Genomic DNA, 21,061 nt, shown 5'->3' on the forward strand with positions numbered 1-21,061 from the left:
GCTCGTCATTGTGTCAGCGATCACATCACACGTCGCTTTCGCCACCAACCTGTCAGCATATGCTCTTTTCAAATTTCGAAGTTTTGTGGCGCAAAAAAAAGAGAGATAACTTCAAAAGGAAGCTAGATAGTTGTGTCGTGTAAGCTATGAGACAACATGCACCCACACATGATGATTCCCTGAACGCCAGATCAAAGTGCAGATACTTAATTTTTATTTCTAGTCTAGAGCTCCAACCACTTGATCCGCGCATGGAAGCAGCACTATACTGTGGGGACTTGAAGGGCTATGGTCCCAAATCCTACACCGGCAATATGAGTTAACCTCAGGCCGCGTGCAAGACCAAATCCAAAAGTAAACCAAAGTGTTGGCTTCCTCGACCTTGCGCCGACTGCAAGGGTGTGCCCCAGTCGCGCGCGAGGTCAGGACCAGGATAGAATCAATTCTGACACTTAGTTCCTTTGACAAAAGACCTAGCTTCCTTGACCTTGCACCGACTACTCAGGGTTACCCCAGGTCGCACAGGGATAATAACCGCAGGGTAACGTCGGACGGTACAGAAGGTACAATGGTAGAGTAGTGGACCAATAGGCGCTCAACAGGCTGTATTCTATTGTACTGCACGATGAGCAATCGTGCAGGAGACAAGAAGTACACAAGAACACATGTGTGGCACCAATCAGCTTACGTTGACCACTGCTCCATGATCTCTACTTAACTGCTGACGACAGACCAGACAACAAGGACAATCGTCAGGACACGTGGATCCATTCAACATGCGCCAACTAGCCTCTCGCCTGGGATCCCTAGCGGTCGTGGCAGAGGAGGCAGAATGGATATTCCTTGTTGTCGAACTCAGGCCCAAGGCCCATCAGCCCATCTCCTTTACAAATCACCTCGGCTATAAATAGAGAACTTCACCTCCAGGTTTAGGCATCGCTCTCTTGCTCCCTCACTTCATACACACACTTTTATCCTCAAAACAAGTTCTTATTCTCACGCCGAATGGGTGATTACAAGGAGAACCCCCCCCCCCATTCTCTTTCTCGTAACGAGCTTCACGGTGTGTTGATTGTTTTGCAGGATCGACGTAGCTGGTATCGAGTTCAGAAGAAGATTAACCCTATTTGGATGAGACATTAACAAGTATTAACTTGGTATTTCTTCACTAACTAATTATTATACATTTGGGCTAAAAAATTTTGGTTTACGTAAAACCAAACCGTTGGTTTTTATTTCAGTTCGGTTTTATCGTTCTTTTGGTTTTAGATCAGTTTTTTCGGCACACCGCAACGCAATATGATACCTCATGTTTAACAATTTTTATTATTCTGTAATTCATTTATGACATTTTAAAGACATATAAGATACTTTTTAACAATTATAATTCTAAGAAACGTCAATCTGATTGAATCAAATCAATTCCAAATATCGTTACAATCAAGTTAACCGAAATTAATAAAAAAAAAAATTGGCAAATTGGTCGACCTTTATTAGTCTATTCTCTTACAAACCATTGGCGCGCTATTCATTTCTGTGGACTTACTATCAAACAAAATACGATATTCTGCTACGTGGGCCCCATGACGATCAACAACCTTTGAAACCTTAACAAGTGTTGGAATGAATCTTTGTGTCACCGTAACCGGCGACCTAGTCATGATCAATACATCCCATCTAGCCATAAAAAGCAACCATTGATCATGACATTTTTTTATTAAAAAGTTGATAGTTTATATTACATTACAACAATATAATCAAACAAACAAACAAAAAAGTAAACAAAAAAAAAAAAGCATAATGTAACCTCAATAATTTGAAGTCCAAACCAAATACCATGGGCAGTGGGCTAAGTCCACCAACTCCATCATTCATGTATCCTTCATGTTCAATGTTTCTCAACATATTTCTCTTATAAAATCACTTGACTTAATTCTCTGTTTATTGTAAGTTAGCCATGAGTAACCGGCGTCCCGTGATCCGAAAACTGATCACTCCTGGAACAAGTCCAACAAGTCCAACAAGTTTAACAAGTCCTTTGGAGCTTAAAGTTTTGTCACCTACGGGTGTTATAAACCGGAATATGGGTGGGATTGGACTGGGTATAGTTGCGGCCCTCGAAAGGGCTGAATTTAGTGGCATGGGCCGAATGTGGTCTCACGCGAATCCGGTGTCTCGGTTGAGGATTGTTGGTGATAGGGGAAAGGTTACTAAAGGTGGTGGGAAAGGTTGCATTTTTAATATTTCACCTGGTGATGATGATATGAGGCTGCCTCAACCTGATGGTTTTTTGAATTCATGCCATTTGTGTAACAAAAGACTGCATGGCAAAGATATATATATGTACAGGTAATTATATATAAGAGATTTTTATTTTTAATTTTTTTTTTTTTTTTTTTTTTTTTTGGTTTTTAGACAGTTTATGGGATTTCAAATAACTTGATGATTTATATAATTAGGGTAAAGTTCTTGTACAAATAATCTTAACATACTAAACATACAAATTGAAGGAAAACTCAAAAAGACAAGGTGTCATTTTTGTAATTATCAATAACTATAAAAGTTACTCTACAAATATACCTAAAAAACCTAACCCCTCCGCCCCTCCCCCCCCCCCCCCCCCAAAAAAAAAAAAAAAAACCTAAACCCCCTACCCTCAAAAACCTAAATAAAAACCTAACCCCCCCCCCACCCCCAAAAACCTAACACCCCCCCCCCCCAACCCAACCCACCCAAGCTAAAATGCTAAAAATTAAACCCCCAAAAAATCTAAAAAAATAAGAAAAAAAACACACAAATTATTTTATTTTATTTTTTTAACATTTTTTATTAAAAAAATCTCTACTTTTAGTAGCAGCAAAAAAAAATAAAATATTGTTTTTTTTTTTTTTGCTAACGAAATGTAGCGATTTTTTAATAAAAAATGTTAAAAAAATTTTGTGTTTTTTAGGTATTTTTGGTTGAGTTCACATTTGTATAGTAACTTTGATAGTTGGTGGTAATTACAAAAATGTCACCTTGTCTTTTTAAGTTTTCCTTCAATTTGTATGTTTAGTATGTTAAGATTATTTGTTATCTTTTGCCTATGTAATTATTATATGGTGTTTTATAATAGGGGAGAGAAAGCATTTTGCAGCCCAGAATGTAGGAGCAGACAGATAGGCATGGATGAGAGACCGGAGAAATATTGTAGCTCACAAGCGTCTTCCAGTGGCGCTAGTCGAGTGATGGCGACTGGGATTTTTGCGATTTAGCCGAACATAGAAGCGTGCTCAAGCATGAAGCGTGATAGTGACATAAGTTTGATCACATGTATCATCCAAGATCGCGAGATCTGGGCATGATGAATCATATTTTGTGTACATAGGGGGTCGTATAAGTGAGAAGTTTGAAGAACATCATGTTCAAGATTTTCTTTGTTAAATTCTGGACTGGATATATGCATCCATGATCCATACATAAATCAATACTTCCTTTTAACATAAGGATGTGATTCTAATAACATTGGAAAGAAAAAGAAGAGAGTCAGATCTAATGTTCATATCTAAAACTGTAAGTATTGGTAGTACGTATGGGCCCGTGTAGCGCAGTGGCAGCATTGACAGGGTAACCAATGCTCCCTCGCTAGTGGCACCACCCATCTATTCAGGGGCGCAGCTTCTAATGGGCGGGAGGGGGCGGCCGACCCCCCGAACTTTTCGCTCTGTAGTGGAGAGTATGTAGTTTTCGTAAAGAAATTTTTTGGTATATACGTTTTTGAACCCCCGGTTTTATAGAAATTTTTTGGTATATACGTTTTTGACCCCCCCGGTCGGAAATCTCAAGCTTCGCCACTGCATCTACTAATGTATCAAAGCGTGCATAAGCCATTTTTAGAACATAATTGAGTAAAACCAGTAATTTAAGAGCGCCTCCACCGAGAGAAACAGGATGCTTAGGTGGCGTATAGAGAGGGGATGGATACATAAACAATATATTTACATATTATTTTAAAATTATTTTTAACATAGGTGTTTCAGAATAGACTTATCATTAGACCACCCGTAGTGGTTAAGAAAAATAATGCCTCCACCATGGGGCATTATCTGACACGTGTCATCCCAGTCAGCATGTGGCGTTATTGCAAAAGTGGCGTAGTGGGAATAATGCCTAATAACGCCCCTTCCAATTATTAAACAAAAAAAAAGAAAAAAGAAAAGAAAAAGCAAACACTTCCTGATTGGCTGGTCCACATGCAAAAGAAAAGCAAACACTCCCATTGGTCAAACCCTTTTCATTTCAGCGTTATTATTAAAACGCCTAACTACAATTTTTGATTTTTTTTAAAATAACGCCCCATGTAATGGTGGTGGGGGCGTTACCGGGCCTTTTTTTTTCAATTTTTTTTAAAAATAACGCCCCACTACAGATGGTCTTAGAGAGAAAATGGATATGTTTGAAAGACGGGTGAAATTGTGAAATTATTTTTAATATACATCCTCAAAGTTATACAATAACAAGTAACAAACATTTCAATCAATAATAACATAAAACATTTGGGAAAAAAAAAAAAAAAAGAGAGCCCTATCTAATCTCCATAGTTCTAGATATACTTCCCAACTCAACAATCGACCGTCTCTCGCAACTGTAGTTACTGGTAGTACACAGGGGCCTGTGTGGAGGCGATCCCCGGGTAACCACCATCATAGACCGCACCCTGGCTAGCGGCACCACCCATCTGCTGATGCATCAGAGCCATTTTACTAAGAGCCAATTGTCTCTCATAAGCAGCAATATCCATGGCGGAAAACCCCATATTATTTCCGGTAACTGGCAGGGGTAGAGGTGTTGAGCTGCTCCCCGGAGGTGTCGGTTTGCTACCCCATGAACACTGTTTTGCAAAAAAAAAAAAAAAAAAAAAAAAAAAAAAAAAAAGCATTCAAATTAAATTATAATTTCAAATGTTTCGATGAATATAGATCTAATGGGTTTGTAAATGTAAAATTACCTTAAGGGGTTTGCCGTAGAGATAACGAGTGTTCCCTAACTGAATAGCACGAGCTGCCTCGGCATGTGTGCTGTATCTTATGAAACCAAAACCTTTGTCTCGTTGAAGTCGAACGTCTTCGATAACACCAGCACCAAGAGCATGAAAATGACAATGGAGATCACCTGATGTAACCTATAATATAATTTGTTCAATTAGTAGTTTAAAACAAGTGTAACATGTATTAAGTGACATTTGACCTTATTGAAATAGATTTATAGAAAATTAGAATTCAAAGAAAATGTGAGGGGTAAGCAGAAAACCGAAAAAACCAAACCACACAAAAAGCCGAAAAAACCGAACCGAAATTTGCGGTTCGGTTACGGTTTTGCATTTTACAAAACCGAAAAAAAACCGAACCGAATAACCTAAAAATCATTTTTTAATTTTTGTTATATATTGATTTAGGAATAATTAATTTTATACTTGAATGTTAAGTATTTATAATAAGAACGTTAACATATTTATTTATTTATCAATGAAATGATTTATCCATTGTCTACAAGAAATAATAAAATTTAACATAAAAATTAAATGATTTTCAAAGTGTTACAAAAGAAAACGTCCTAATAAAAACTTACGGAAAAAAATAACTGAAAAAAAAAAAAAAAAAACCCGAACCATTGCTAAAACCGAAAAAAACCGAAACCGAACAGTTTTCGAAAACCAAAAACCGAACTTTCAATTACGGTTTTGGTATTAGCCAAAAACCAAACCGAACCGTGCACACCCCTAGAAAATGCTAACCTCGGGAGCCAGATTGCCAACGTAAACGGTTGTGTATTGAGGATTGTTTTCTGGAGCATCTTCATTGACCTTTTCTTGACCATCATCTGCACATGTAAGCCAATGTCAAAATGGAAACAACAATACGACATCCGTATAAATTCTACAAAAAAATGCATATTTATTTGTAACAAGTTAACCTGATGTTCCGTTTGTCAATTCAACAACACTTTTAGTATCTGACCGCTGTTTGTCATCTGATCCCGCACCCTTTGCCGCCCAGTTGCATCGAATTTGCCTACTTCCGAGCCATTTTCCTACAATATAAATTTAAATAATTTATAAAACATAGAATCTGAACACAAAAGTCATTTTAATAAAACGGGCAATAAAATCAAAGGACTTGAAAAAAGAAAGCAAAAATCTAAAAGAGTATAGTACACGGATGGTCCTTGTGGTTTACTAAAATTTTGGATTTGGTCCCTAGCTTTTCGAAAGTGCATGGATGGTCCCTATGGTTTGCACTTTGTAATGCATATAGTCCCCTTGGTTTAAAAAAGCGTGAAGCGCACAAAAGCGACAAGGTCTAAAATCAAAGCGCGAAGCGCAAATCACAAAAGCGGCGGGCTTTTCGTACGTGAGGCGCAAGGTGCTTATATATTTTTTATATATATATCCTATAGGCTTTTAGCATCCCTTACCCAAAATATAGTGATAAATAAGGTTTATATATGATTTAATGTATAAATCACTTAATGTATAACCATTTTAGCTACACGTATAACCCTTTAAAGCAGAAAAACACCTTCTGTACAAAAAGCACGCGCCTCAGTGGGATTTTTCCGAAAAAAGCTCGCTTTTTGTGCGCTTTTTGTACAGAGCTAGCCTTATGTCACACAAGGCGCAGCTCTTTGCACCTAGGGTCGCTTTGCGCTTACGGCGCACTTTTTTAAACCAAGATAGTCCCCAACCAAGAAATATAAAGGTTTCAGCAGGTTCAAGTTAGGGACTAAATGCGTTACAAAGTGCAAAACATAGGGACCATACATGTGACTTTTGGTAAAGTTGGGGACTAAATGTGTTACGAAGTGCAAACCACAGGGATCATCCGTGTACTTTTAGAAAGATAGGGACCAAATCCAAAATTTGGTAAGCCACAGGGACCATCTATGTACTTTACTCAATCTAAAATGTCTTACCATTTAAATCATTAATTGCACTTTGGGCATCCTGTTAAATAAAAAGAGAAATGAATTCTAATTAGTATCTTAAAAGGAGTGGGGGCAAAAAGGTCTTTTCAGACACACATGAATTTCGCTTACTTGTTGGTTCCTAAATGAAACAAATCCAAAACCCCTAGAGCGGCCCGTCTTCTGGTCCCACATAACTCTTGCATCACTTGCCAACATCCAAAAAAAATCAATAAAAATATACTAAAAATATGCATTTTGCACCGTAACACGATTAATTAGGGCTTACGAGCAAGTAGGGTAAACAGAGAAGCAAGAAAACAAAGTTGCATCAGTAACTTCAGGGCTAAGATCACCGACAAATATGTTGAAGTGGCCTGCAAAACCAAGATAAAAGTTTTAACAAAAAGATATAGAGTTAAATGCCATTTTAGTCCCTGTGGTTTGTGCCATTTTGCCAGTTTAGTCCAAAGGTTTCATTTTTCACCTGTGGGTCCAAAAAGGTTTCAGCGTTGCCATTTTAGTCCACTGGGTTAACTTCACCCATTTTTTGTTAACGAGAAGGGCAATTCGTTCATTTTATATGTAGAAGGGCAATTCGGCCATATAAAATGACCGAATTGCCCTTCTCGTTAACAGAAATAATGGATGAAGTTAACCCAGTGGACTAAAATGGCAACGATGAAACCTTTTTGGACCCACAAGCAAAAAATAAAACCTTTGGACTAAACTGGCAAAATGGCCCACAGGGACTAAAATGGCATTTAACTCAAAAATATATTATTGACTACTAAGTTAATATTACGTTAACAAACCTGATGTATCTTCCCGTTGGCTACTGGCATATGCCCAATTAACTTTGATGGGCTGCCCGAACCTGCAAATGTATGATTTCAAAAGCAATTAGTGGTGACTTATTACAAGAACGGGAAATAGATACTGTTTTAAGGTTTTTACTTACAGATGCCTTCCGTTAAGAGTCACAATCGCAAGAGCAGCAAAACGCCGATCAAAATAATCCACAAACCCGTATGATGACTGAATCCAAATAAAATAAATAAAACAAAAACACTATTATATTTATATATAGGGGAAGGTTAATGTACAAGACCACCTTATCGTGCGCAGGGGCGATGCTTTGAAGGGGCCAGGAGGGGTGCCCGACCCCCCGAACTTTTCGGCCAGTAGTGTTATATATGTAGTTTTCGTATAGAAATTTTTGAGTATATATGTTTTCGACCCCCGGCTCTATAGAAATTTTTGGGTATATACGTTTTCGCGCCCCCCCCCCCCCCCGGTAAAAAAATTCAAGCTTCGCCACTGATCGTGCGAAGCATACGTGAGCATCTCAACCGCACATCTGACCTACCCTAGGCCTTCAATTGAACGTGGTGGCACAATAGTAATTAACTTGATATAATTACGCACGTTATTGCATAATTACGCACGTTATTTGCATAATTACGCATGGGTTGGGTTAAACCTAATTACGCACGTTATTTGCATAATTACGCATATTATAAAAAAAAATCAAAACCCGCATGCAACCAAACATGAAAATTACGCATGTTGAACTCAAAATTAAGCATGGGTGGTTTCAACCCTAATTACACATGTTATATGCATAATTACGCACGTTATCAGGTGGTCGCGTACGTTAAGGGACTTTTGTATTTTTAACTTTCTAATATAAATAACTCCTTAGTCAAAATCATGAGAGAAACAATGATTACTCATACTTTATCTTTCCTAATGAGCTTGCAACCTTCAAGAGCACCGGTGCTTGAAAAGATTTCTTGAAGTAGGGGTTCGGTGACCTGTGGATGAATGTTCCCAACATACCTAAATAAAGTCGGATATTTGATGTCAGTGTCGAGTTTAAATTAGCATGAGGTGTTTAAACCATACAAAAGTGTTTTGCTAGTTAAGTAAACAAATAATATGGTTTGAACTATGATAAGGAAAAGAGAGCTTTGTTCGGAATTATAGAACAGGGGAGAAAACGAAGACACTCACACACTGCGGCATGTAGTTGAATCAAACCCGGGAGGTAGATTTCCACTCAAGATAGGTTCTATCTGCAAATATAAAGAGTTAAAACTTGTCTAATAAAATTATGTGAATCTTGTTAAAAAAATAAAAAAATCAATAAATAAAAAAGGCAAATTGGAAAATAATAATCCCATCTTTCTGAAATTGGCTGATAATAATCCCAAGTCAGTTATTAGCCAATAAAAATCCGACCTCGTCCATTTTTTTTGTAAAATAGTCTGCCGTTAAAATAAGGTTAACGGAGTTAAGTGTTTTTCCGAATTACAAACCGATGTTTTAGAGCTTTTGATCGGAACGAGGATACGAGTCGATTGATGTAAAACTTACCTCGAAATTGTGTTCGAAATGGCTTGAATTTTGTTAATTGGATGTTAAACACCCGAATTGAAGCACCGTTTTCGTGGGTTGGGGGCAGTATTTTGAGGTAAGTTTTACATCAATCGACTCGTATCCTCGTTCTGATCAAAAGCCCTAAAACATCGGTTCGTAATTCGGAAAAAAAACTTAACTCCGTTAAGCTATTTTAACGGAGGACTATTTTACAAAAAAAATTGGACGAGGTCGGATTATTATTGGCTAATTTTTTACTTGGCATTATCATCGGCCAATTTCAGAAAGATGGGATTATTATTTTCCAATTTGCCAATAAAAAAAACTAACAGAATCAGGAATTATTGTCCATCAAATTGGTCTATTGATCCCATTAATCTCTCATGGTTTCTTAACCCTTTCTTGTATTATCTTTTTAAACTTGTGTCCACATGAACAAATAGGTGCTTTTTTAGTACTAAAAGCCTAAAACCTTCAAAAACACTAGTACATTTTGGTACACATTTCAGTGCCATATATTTCTGTATATAGTAACAACATCCTTTAGCAAAAAAGCTGTAATCAATTCCCAATTCAAGAAACTAATAAAACAGTATTACACAAATTTCTACAAAATGCCCAAACACCAACTCAAAACAAAACAAAACTATACTATAGTGATTCAGTACAAACAGCTAGCACACCAAATTTAAAAAATATGCATCATCACCACTAAAGATTACAGATTATACAAAACCCACAAAAAAAGAACCCGACCCGGATCATAAAACTTGATACCCACTAAAAAAGGTAGCACCTTTAACACAAAAAATCTAAACTTGATAACAAAAAATCAAGAAAATGGAAAAGGGGGGGGGGGGGGGGGTTACCTGTGGATGGGTTATGAGACCTGGGTGATAGAGGGATTGCTGCTGCATCAGGGCTTGTTGTTGTCTTATCCTCTGATGCTGTGGCATCATGTTTGGAAACAGATAGATACAGGAGGGGGTGTATGTATTATGTTATGTAAAGCTAGCTAGGGTTTTGTTTTAAGTAAGAAACAGGAGAGAAAAGAAGGAAGGAAGAGTGGAAGAAGATTGTTGAAATAAATAAAAAGAGGGGGATGGTGATGGTGGTGTTATCATGTGTGTCAGATCTTCTAATCTGCATATGTATTTCGTGCGATGGTTTTATGTCTTGTTGTGTCTCCACCGTTGGATCTTTTCTTTGAGTTTGTTTATTACTATTTTTGTTTAAACGGCAAGGAACGACGTGTCAATCATCGTGACGGCGTGACACCGGACGTTGTGGTCAAGGTTGACTACTCGACCGCCGTCAGCCCCTTGGCTCTCCCAGATGCGTGGAAATCCGACCTCCACCCGCCCGAAGGCATAACAGTGGAATAATCGGTAAAACCTCGTCTCCCATTTAAAACAAACCACCACCACAGAAATTAATGGAGAGAATGGAAGTTAAACCTGCGTCACAAGTAACACCAAGTCTTTTCTCAACCACTCCATCACTGCCTATTTGTTTATTACTATTGTTTATGGTTTTTGTTTTCTACATTTTGAGAAAAAGGATAAAGAAGAAGTCATCGAGTTATTAAAAAATTAAAAATGGCAATTTTATAAATCCTCAAAATATTATATATATTTTATTTAAATCACGCTTGGAGTATTTTATATATCATGTATTGAAAAGTTATGTTTTATATATTTTTTAATTTAATGCGTAGATATTAAACCGAAACGTAAAATATAGAAAATAATAACTAAGTCGATTTAGAACCCGCGCATTGCGACGGGCCTGTCAAATGGAGAAAATAGACAACGTAAAACGTTAACCTACACACGCACGTTGCGTCGTGTTAACTCGCAAATTCTAGAACGAAACGTAAAAGCGTTGAACCACACACGCATATGTTAGCTCGCAAAATTCAGAACGAATCGTAAAACAAAAATTTGTGAAATATGAAAAGCATAGGGAACAAAGTTGAAAGTAAAAAAGTTGTAAGGTTAAATTGTAAAAGATGAAAACGTTTGGGTTAAAAGTAAAAAAAATTAATAGTTTTGGGTTGAAAGTGTAATATTAATTTTTTTTAAAACCTCCCTAAACATTAGATACGACTTCCCTATGCACAAAGATGTTGCAAATTTATAGTTTGTAATTTTAACTCTAACCTATTCGTAAGGATTAATCCCATCCATATAAAAGTTTACCGACAATCCCAACTTTGAATCTATTTTTCTTTAGCGGTTCAATACTAACTAAAAGTTTACTCAGTTAGTTTTTGCTGACGTGGACAACCACATAAGCAGCTTGCGTCATTAAAAGCTTATCACATAAGCAATCTATGTCCTCAAAAATTTACCACATAAGGCATCAATGTAAGCAAAAACTATTTGGGTTAATTTCCAGTTAATATGAAATCCTTAAAGAAAAATATGTTTAAAGTTAACACTCTATGTAAACATTTAATAAATTGAGATTAATTTCACCCAATAGATCAAAGTTGAAACCATTAAAATTCAATTTCTCTATTTTAATTGACCGTTTACTAGACCAAGAGGGTATACCAGTATTTGTTTGGTGATAGGTGGTTGATAGCTAAAGATGGTGTTGATAAAGTTGGTCAAGTGAAACTATTTTGTTAAAATGGAACTAATTAAATAAATATTTGTTTTTTTTATTGTGTGTGTAAAAGTGTTCTAACTTTAAAAAAAATATGGGCTTGCTATACAAATATACTCTTTTGTTATTCGGGTCAAGTGATCACGAATGAGGATGAAAACCAAAAAGCAATGTGAGAAGGGAGCTCGTCAGCCCACAAGCCCATATTCCTTAAAAGGTTTAAAAATTTACATTATTCATAAATTTAATATTCTAACGATAACTTCTAATCCATTTTACCCATTTCAACTTGTTATATTCTTTGACCTTTGTCACTATTTTGTTCACTGAACTAATTTAATCGTATTATTGAATTGACATTACAATTACTACAAATACATGTATTTTATATTATTGGGATTTTTTACATATATCCCCTTATTAAGATACATTATTACATATTTACTCAACTTCTAAATTTAATTACATATTTCCCCTATTTTTATAAAATTACCCATTTACCCTTTTAGTTATCCGTTTCTTTAATCAAAATTTCAAAACCACCTTCCCTGCTTCTCTTCACAAACATGACGGCAAGAACATAAATCTCAAACTACCCATTTAGTTATCCCTTTCTTGAACCCCCCTTTACCCTTTTAGTTATCCCTTTCTTGAACCGATTAGTTGTTTGTAGCTGTTTCTCAAACTATATCATTATAGTAATACGTCTGCTTGTCCTGTGCTTGTCATGCCATACAATATATAACAACAGATATGTAGAATTCAAAGTTTGAAAATCGCCTTAATTGATATCAGTTTCAGTTACATATGTTTTTGGTTCGCTGGTTCTATATATGATTCCGTTTTTTGTCTATTTTTATGAAGATTCACAAGAGACAAATTGTGATCCAACAAAAAAAAACTAGAGAAATTGTTTATTTTTATATGTGTGCTGTGCTTCTAACTGTACTTTGATATATTTTCTTTATAATTTTGATTCTTTAATAGCTATGAGAAAATATTTTTAAAACCGTCACTTTTAATAATGGACTAACTTTTGTGAGTCGAATTTATCTTTTTGTTCAAAATACAAACAAAATGAGTAGTTAAATTCTTAATTTTCATTTATTGGTTATCAAAAGTTTCATTTATATCTTTGTTTAATGTTTTTAAGGTATTGAACATTTGAACCGTGTATACAAAGATTTATATCTATTGTCAGGAAGTTGATTCATGATGTGTATTCTATTGTATGTTTATGGTTGTGAGTTATTTGATGCCTAATATGTTTCTAGCTTTGAATTATTTAATGTTTAATATGTTTTTGGTTGACTTAGTTTTGGTTTTGTATGATATGTTCATGGTCTTTTGTTCTCGTTAGGTGATTCATGATGGAAGACGAAAACAACCCATTTAGTATTGGATGTGTATCGTATTTGTACTTCTTAAATTTTAAGTTTCTTAAACTGAATCGATTATGAACAAAAATTGCATTTTATTGAAAGTTTGTGTTTTATATTATGAGTATTATGGTTTTGTTTGTATTGTTTGACAAGAGTAAAAGGTAGAAGAATTAGAGCGATACTACATGAATTGGGTAAATAGGTAAATGACTGATGATAATAGAATAGGAAAATATGTAAATATTCATTTAATAGTTCATTAAGGGTAAACTAGTCATAAATAAGAGTCATTTTAATGAAAAGGGAAAATATGTAATATATATTGGTTAGGGAGGGGAAATATGTAATTGTTTTTTTGGTTTAGGGAAATACATAATAAGACAACTTAAGAGGGGAAAATATATAAAAGTCCCTATATTATTTATGAATATGAATTGTGAGTGAAGTTGAACTTCTTTTTCTTCCAATACAAGTAATGTTATTTAGTGTACTTTCTTATCATTGAATGTTGATTGTGTTATCAACTTATGAACATTGCAAACATGCGAGACATGCTTTCTTTAGTTTTAGTTAAGTTAGTACTTTGTGTATTGCCATAATTTTATGTATGATATATGAAAGTCGAGCTCTTATAAGTTAAACAAGCGCGGGCTTGACTCCACTCGTTTGCACCCCTAGGTAAACGGGACCAAAGGTCTGCCTTATACAGTTAGAGAACCATCACAATGTTTTGATGAAACGAGAAACCCTTCATGAGACAGTATCTCAGTTGACGGTTAATACGATTGAATTGTTTAGCACTTTAGTGTTAGTTGCATTTTTAGGCACGTTTATGTAGCATATTAATAATAAAATTTCATCACATATCATGCATATTTCATAATAATGCCTCATAATTTTGAAATACACACGTTTTTGTGGAACGGAATCTACTTCGGTCGTTTTTAATGATTTTTGTAGGCGTGGAGTAATTGCAAGTGCCGATAACGAGTATTGGAGGGATCGACTGATTATGGAGGAAGCGAGTTAAGTTGAATAAATTGGAAAGAGAGAAAAAATCGGTCGATGGTCAAAAGTTCATTTTATCTCTAGTATGTTGGGCTTAAAGTATATTGTCATGGGCTAATGGAAGTTTGGTGGATTAGTCCACAAAAGAAAGGAAAAAAAAACGTAGAGAAGGAGGGGATTAGAAGAGATAGACTTGAAAAAAAAAAATAACCAACAACTTTGAAAGAAAGGGGGGAATTTTGGGGATCCATCGGTGAACGACAGCATCAAAGGAAAAAAAAAAAGAAGCATTTTTCTTGCGAGGATTTTCTAGAACATCAATTAATTTTTGGAGTTTTTGGTTTTCGTAAGTTTGAATTCTAATATTTTATTTAGTATTTGTATTGATTGAACTAGCAATCATGTCCGGCTAGTCTTTTACAGTTTCGACATCGGGGTTTAGTTTGTTTGATTTGGTTTATAAACTTATGTGAAACGGTTATGTTAGATTCAATTATTTTAGTGGTTTGTTTGTGTGTTTCTTGATCTTAAATCCGGATATTTTTACCGGATATATATTAGTTTGTTAATGAAACTGGCCACTTTGTTAATTATTCTAATAAAGTTCATCAAGTTTTAAAACCTTAACCAGTTTTGATTTTTGATAAAAGGAACAAATAACGGGTTGTGTTTGTCTATGAACTCGGTTTCGTTATAGAATCATACAATCTAGTTAAACATACCGAACGGCGTGTGTGTTTGATTATAATCGATACTTCTATCACGCAACCCGCACGCTAAAATCCGAACGGCGTGAGTTTAGAGTAGCGGGTTGACTCTAATCAACGAACTGCGCTTGGTTAGATATTAGATAGAGGGGATGTCCGAACTGCGTGACGTCTAGTATTGATACAAACTATTATTTAAAATGATCATTGCACCGTGACCGTTAATGATCGTAAGTCGAACCGAATCAAGAAATTGCCCTGGTGTTGAAATTAGTTTTTAACATCTGAATTTTCACAACCACTTTAATTAGCATTTTTATAAAATTTTGTTCTCATTAATTTTAAGTCTAAATCAAAACCCCCCTTTTTAAAACAATCGTATCTGAATAAAATCGTTTTGGCATAACTAGTTAATCTGTATCCCTGAGGACACGAACCTTACTTCCATTCATACTATTTTTAGTGTGTCAAGTAGGTTTATTTTATATTTATTTGCTGGATTCGACACCCAACATTTAGCTACTATTTGCGGTAACTTTATGTCAGCATGAACACCTTTAGCAATAACTTAAATACTGCTAACGATTGACGTATCAACATTTATTCTTAATTCCATTTAATTTAAATAAAGTCCAATTAGTTACTATGACATCGATACCAGTAAAATCACCAAACATTTAACACCATTTTTACCAGCCTTATGTTAATGAAGACAATGTTAAGCAAATTATTTGTTTATGGGAGCAGAATAACAAAACGGATATCAGAAACAAGTCGGGAATGTATCATTCCAAATCAAAAGACAAACATAAAAAGTAAATAAAAAAAGTTGATGCTTTGGATGTAAGGAAAAAATCATAAAGATTGCCCATAACAGAAAAAGGGTTGTGATTCATGACATGTATGATATGGGAGATAGGGTTTAGGTCTTTATTGTTAGGTATGTATCATGGGCACATGTTCATAACATCATATGATTTTCCCTCATGACCTAATTGTGTCTATTCATGAATGGGATCATAAGAGTAAAGTTGGGTGATGATGGGATGCATATTGTATTAGGGGCGGTGGTATAGTGTAGATTAAGATGTATGGCACGATGGCTAGAACTGTACGTCGATTGCTTGAATGTTTATGACCTTTGAAAATTTTGATTTTTTTTTTTTTGGCGTGTTAGACAAACATGAGTTCATGTACAAATATAGCTACCAAAAAGAATCTAAAATATATGAAGGAACAAGTTATCGATGGTGAAGTTCAAGCATTGCTTGGACTTGAGTGAATTTTTGCATAGGGGTTAGACCCTTAAGGTTAAAATTAACATGAATTAGATGGCACCCATTGGTGAATAAATTTCATTTCAAGTCTTAAAAATCATAGACTAATTAGAGACAATCATGTTATCTTCTATCTCAAAACACTTTAACACGTATGGTGAGAAAAAGTGCAAAAAAGAAAATGAGGAAAATGACTCGATCATTTGAAAAGCAGCCTAACATGTTTCTAAATACAAAAGGGTTGTTAAATCACTTAATTTATAAAAATAAAATAAAAATAAGGTTTTGTGCCCATAATTCACAAGCTTAAAGAATGCATCTTACTTGTGGAGACTAGGGGTGAGCATGGTGTGGTTTGGTTTGGTTATTGCTTAAAGCCGAAATCATAACTGCACACTTCGGTTATTAAGAAATCAAAATTGTTCGGTTTCGGTTAATCGGTTATTGGCGGTTAATGGTTTTAGTTATAGATCGATTTTTTACATTGTTTCTAAAGTTATGATTTAAATGTGTGGGGTCATACATACGAACACAAAGTGGCTAGAGTTTTAAATTCCATGTGGTGAACTATAGGTTAAAACTCGAGTTTTATGCTCATGTTGTTGCACTTGTCTTTGCGCATGTGCGCATAATTACGTGTACACAACATTTAGTGTTGCTTGGGGGTTTATGTACCGTAAGGTTGGAGTTCCCCCCTCTGGTAGGAAAGCTGAAAGTTACACTGTTAGGTTTAGTGGTTTGGCGCTTGGATTTTGGTTCGCCCGTGCGGCACTTCACTCTACCTTATGGAATGTGCGCATAATTACGTGTACACAACATTTATAGCCGAAGAGGGTGGAGAAGGAACTGGGCTGATGGGCCTTGCGCCGGACGTCGCCAACAAGGAACATCTGGTTTGTCCTCTCTGACACGGCCAGTAGTGTATGCAGAGGTATAGGGACGTTGGCGTACGGTGATTGGTGCCATGTGGCTTGCCGAGTGTACTTGTTATCGAGTCTTTTATCAACTGTGAGTGGAGATCATGGAACAGTGAATAGCACACGTTCATTGGCTACACGTCATTGTCCTTTTGTACTGTTTGTAGGGCCGGCTCAACCGTTTTAGAGGCTCAAAGCGAACTAAAGATCTCAGACCTACTAAATAAGGTTCTTTTTGTTAGGCTTGTACCAATTGGATTTTGGGCTTTGTATTTAAAAATAACAAACAAAAAAAAGGCTTAACAATGTCTCGAACCCCTGCCTTACTTGTAACTAGAGAGGAAGTTTACCACTAAATCAACCTACCATTTTATGTTTAACCGCCCTAATTTAAATATAGAGTAAAATGCACAGATAGTCCCTGTGGTTTTGCAAAATAACACCTATAGTCCCCAACTTTTGGAAATTACACCGGTGCTCCCTGTGGTTTGACAGTTTGTTACTCGGATAGTCCCTGGAGTGGATGACGGTTAGTTTTATCCGTTAAGTAGATGTAAAATGACAAAATTACCCTTCATCCTCTCCACTCTATAAAATATAAACACCACCCTGACTCTGACTCTCTCTCTCAAGAAAAGCCCCACCACCACCTACCGTCACCAGCACCACCACTGCCACCATCACCAACCACTAGCCACCATCCAACCTGACACCACCATCTGCCACCACCCACCCCCACACCACCACCTACCCTACACCCCACACCACCACCACCCCTGTTCCCAAATTCACGCCCTAATTCCTTTTATCCACAAATAAATCATGTACAGTGAATGATCTTGTGAATTACATTGGGGGTTTTAATCTAAGTACAGAAACGAACAAGATTCACCAAAAAAATGATTACAGAAAACACGAATAGAACCACCAGTATCCACCACCTGTCGGACTTCAACTCGAACCACCAGTATCCACCACCTGTCGGACTTCAACACGCCATCAAACACCACCACAGCACCGCCGCCCCCGTCATCATTACAACATCGCCTCCCACGACATCACCACGCCTCCCCTCGCTACCACCAGACACACCTAATAAATCATCCACCATCCACCACCTAACACCACCACCCCGTCTCCGTTCCACCTGTTGAGGCTACCCCTGCCATTGCCTTTAGTTGATTGGAGTCGTCAACAACAGTGGCCGGTCACACACACACCCACATCTCTTGTCTCTCTCTCTAGATTCTTTCTAATTGGTTGTTAAGTTGAATGAAATCAATGGGTGAAATGGATGGTGGCAGGTGGTGGTGCTGGTGACTGTAGGTGGTGGTGGGGCTTTTCTTGAGAGACAGAGAGATAGTGAGAGTGTCAAAGTGTTTATATATATATATATATATATATATATATGTGTGTGTGTGTGTGTGTGTGTGTATGATTTTTTTATACTTTAATAAAAACAAGGGGTAAATAAGTAATTTTAGATAGACTTAACAGAGAAAACTAACTGTCATCCACTCTAGGGACTATCCGAGTAACAAACTGTCAAACCATAGGGAGCACCGGTGTAATTTTCAAAAGTTAAGGACTATAGGTGTTACTTTACAAAACCACAGGGACTATCCGTGCATTTTACTCTTAAATATATATACAAAAACTAGCAGAGTCTTTTTTAAATTTGGGGTCTTTCTTAAATGGTGGCCCAAAGCCCTTGCTTAGGTTTACTTACCCTTGAGCCGACCCTATCTGTTTGTCTCCTGCACTATTGATCATCGTGGGAATTGTATTAGCAGAGTTTGGGGCCAAATAATATATGGTACATGATCTAATTTAATTGAAGGTAACAAACTACCCGAAGAAATATTTCCTTAGTTTATACGGCCCAAATTCGTTGCTTACTTGATCCAGTGGTCACTATTGTGTCCTAGTTTTTCTTTCATTGTCTCACGGCCGGCGTAAATATATATTATTAGCATCATTTATATTATTTCTTTCTCACTAAAAACATGCAAAAGTATTAACAAATATTTGTTAGTTTTAGTATTAAACATCACACTATTTTAGTTTGATGAATTATATTTATCAAATAACACATAACATAATTGTTAGCCTAAAATTTAAAATATTTTTTTTATCCTTTTATTTTAATTAGAGTTAACTGTCATTTTCGTCTCTATAGTTTGGTGGAAAATGTCATTTCAGTCTCAAAAAAGAAATTATGTCTGTTCCGTCCTCAAAATTTTTGAAACGTGATACTTTAGTCCAAAAAGATAACGCGCCGTTAAAAACGTCGAGGACGGAACTGGGCCAAGGAGTTATCTTTTTGGACTGAAGTGACACGTTTCAAAAATATTAAGAACGGAACTGACGCAAAAAAAAGGGCTGAAGTGGCATTTTCCACCAAACCACAGGAAAGAAAATGACAGTTAACTCTTTTACTTATATCATTATATGCCCGTCCATGTATTTTTATAAAATTTTATTTTTCATTCTTAAGTATCATAAATTACTCATACCGTTCTTCCTACTTACTACTCAACTATCTAATCTAAGGGATCAAATATGTGAGACCATAGATGAGACAGTGGAACGAGTAATTTTTGTTACTTGATAGACAAAAGGTAAATTTTTTGACAAAGCATATACAATAATGTAAGTTACACTATATTTTATATGCTTATAATGGTTTATGAGTTTGTATAATTGTTGATATCTTAAGTTAAAAATATTTATATAAGATAGTCCTAACTCCCAAGAGTCGTGTTTAAATACGTTTTAAGAATTAAATGATGGTACTTAATGGTTAAGAGTGTTGGACAAGTGATGATTAATAGTTAAAGCATCACGATTTAAACATTAAATTATATTATATCATTATCTTGAACTTATTTCCGGACATGGAATAAGCATATATCATTTTCTTATCCACCATGCCAAATATCTACCTTTTTTTCCTTTAAAATCATATTATCGACCACATGGATCAATTAGCAAAACACGCAACAAATATATTCCTTATCATTTTCCTAATTAATTAAATAATTTTATTCTTTATTTTCCTTTCAGACATTAATTGAATCAAATATGGTCAAACAAACACCCAACTTAAAGTATTTATCACAGCCACCCACATGTTACATGTTCGCATATGTTTTTTTTTTTTTTTTTTTTTTTTTGAACAAGTTCGCATATTTTTTTTAACAAGATCGCATATATTCATTTATCATAACAATGAGTCTTTTTATTTAAATTGTTAGTAAGAATAACAATACAATAAGTAGTTTATAGTTACTAGTAGCGTCTTCCTAATCGAACCAAACCAGTTGCCCTGACTGGTCGGACACATTCGTAGTCCAATTATGTTTGTTTGAACAGTGAACCGGTCGGCTAACAATTGGATTTCAATTTTTTCCTCTTTAAAACTCTCAATTACTGATTTATTTACTGTTTCATACTTTATATTTTTTAAATTTAAGATTTTTTTTTCCTAATTCAACTATTTATTTACTTTCACACCCTTTATATTTTGCTTATTTAAGGTTCTATACTTTATTAATACTACAAATCCACACAAAAATATATAAAGTATTTACATATTTTCTTTTAAATTAGTTCTATAATTATATTTTAAAATTTTAAATTATTTATGACTCCGTTCTATAGTTGAAATCGGTTCAAACTCGTCTGACCAGTAAGACAGCTAATTTAATGACCGATTTGGTATAAAACTGCGGGGCTAAACACCTATATGTATTAGTTTATCTCATATACATATTAAATGAATTATGTTGTGAAAAAGAAAGTGGTGAGATTGTTAAGGAAATAAAGTGATT

General features: G+C 35.5%; 2 protein-coding genes across 2 annotated transcripts; one reads left to right on the top strand and one right to left on the bottom strand.

Annotated features, from left to right (window-relative positions):
• Positions 1 to 1,862: 1,862 nt before the first annotated feature.
• Positions 1,863 to 3,550, top strand: LOC110938039 (FCS-Like Zinc finger 13). The gene is made up of 2 exons (XM_022180511.2): positions 1,863 to 2,349; positions 3,116 to 3,550. The coding sequence occupies exons 1-2, from the start codon at positions 1,958 to 1,960 to the stop codon at positions 3,252 to 3,254; spliced, it is 531 nt and encodes a 176-aa protein (XP_022036203.1). The 5' UTR covers positions 1,863 to 1,957; the 3' UTR covers positions 3,255 to 3,550.
• An 891-nt stretch (positions 3,551 to 4,441) lies between these two features.
• On the bottom strand, positions 4,442 to 10,468 carry LOC110938041 (oligouridylate-binding protein 1). Its single transcript, XM_022180512.2, has 12 exons — positions 10,194 to 10,468; positions 8,959 to 9,020; positions 8,682 to 8,784; positions 7,904 to 7,980; positions 7,758 to 7,819; positions 7,232 to 7,319; positions 7,075 to 7,150; positions 6,952 to 6,982; positions 5,953 to 6,069; positions 5,774 to 5,859; positions 4,988 to 5,161; positions 4,442 to 4,870 (listed from the first exon to the last, which is right to left on the bottom strand). Exons 1-12 carry the CDS (start codon positions 10,281 to 10,283, stop codon positions 4,631 to 4,633), a joined length of 1,206 nt encoding a protein of 401 aa, XP_022036204.1. The 5' UTR covers positions 10,284 to 10,468; the 3' UTR covers positions 4,442 to 4,630.
• Positions 10,469 to 21,061: the final 10,593 nt, after the last annotated feature.

This window comes from Helianthus annuus, chromosome 4 (genome assembly GCF_002127325.2).
Source record: "Helianthus annuus cultivar XRQ/B chromosome 4, HanXRQr2.0-SUNRISE, whole genome shotgun sequence".
Classification (NCBI taxonomy): Eukaryota; Viridiplantae; Streptophyta; class Magnoliopsida; order Asterales; family Asteraceae; genus Helianthus; species Helianthus annuus.

Excerpts from the sequence above, each read along its gene's own strand:
- LOC110938039 (XM_022180511.2), top strand. The coding sequence starts at position 1,958 with ATGAGTAACCGGCGTCCCGTGATCCGAAAACTGATCACTCCTGGAACA. Across the intron at positions 2,350-3,115 it reads AAAGATATATATATGTACAG|GGGAGAGAAAGCATTTTGCA; the intron begins GTAATTATATAT and ends GTTTTATAATAG.
- LOC110938041 (XM_022180512.2), bottom strand. The coding sequence starts at position 10,283 with ATGATGCCACAGCATCAGAGGATAAGACAACAACAAGCCCTGATGCAG. Across the intron at positions 7,320-7,757 it reads CCAACGGGAAGATACATCAG|GCCACTTCAACATATTTGTC; the intron begins GTTTGTTAACGT and ends TTGGTTTTGCAG. Across the intron at positions 5,162-5,773 it reads TTGGCAATCTGGCTCCCGAG|GTTACATCAGGTGATCTCCA; the intron begins GTTAGCATTTTC and ends ATTATATTATAG.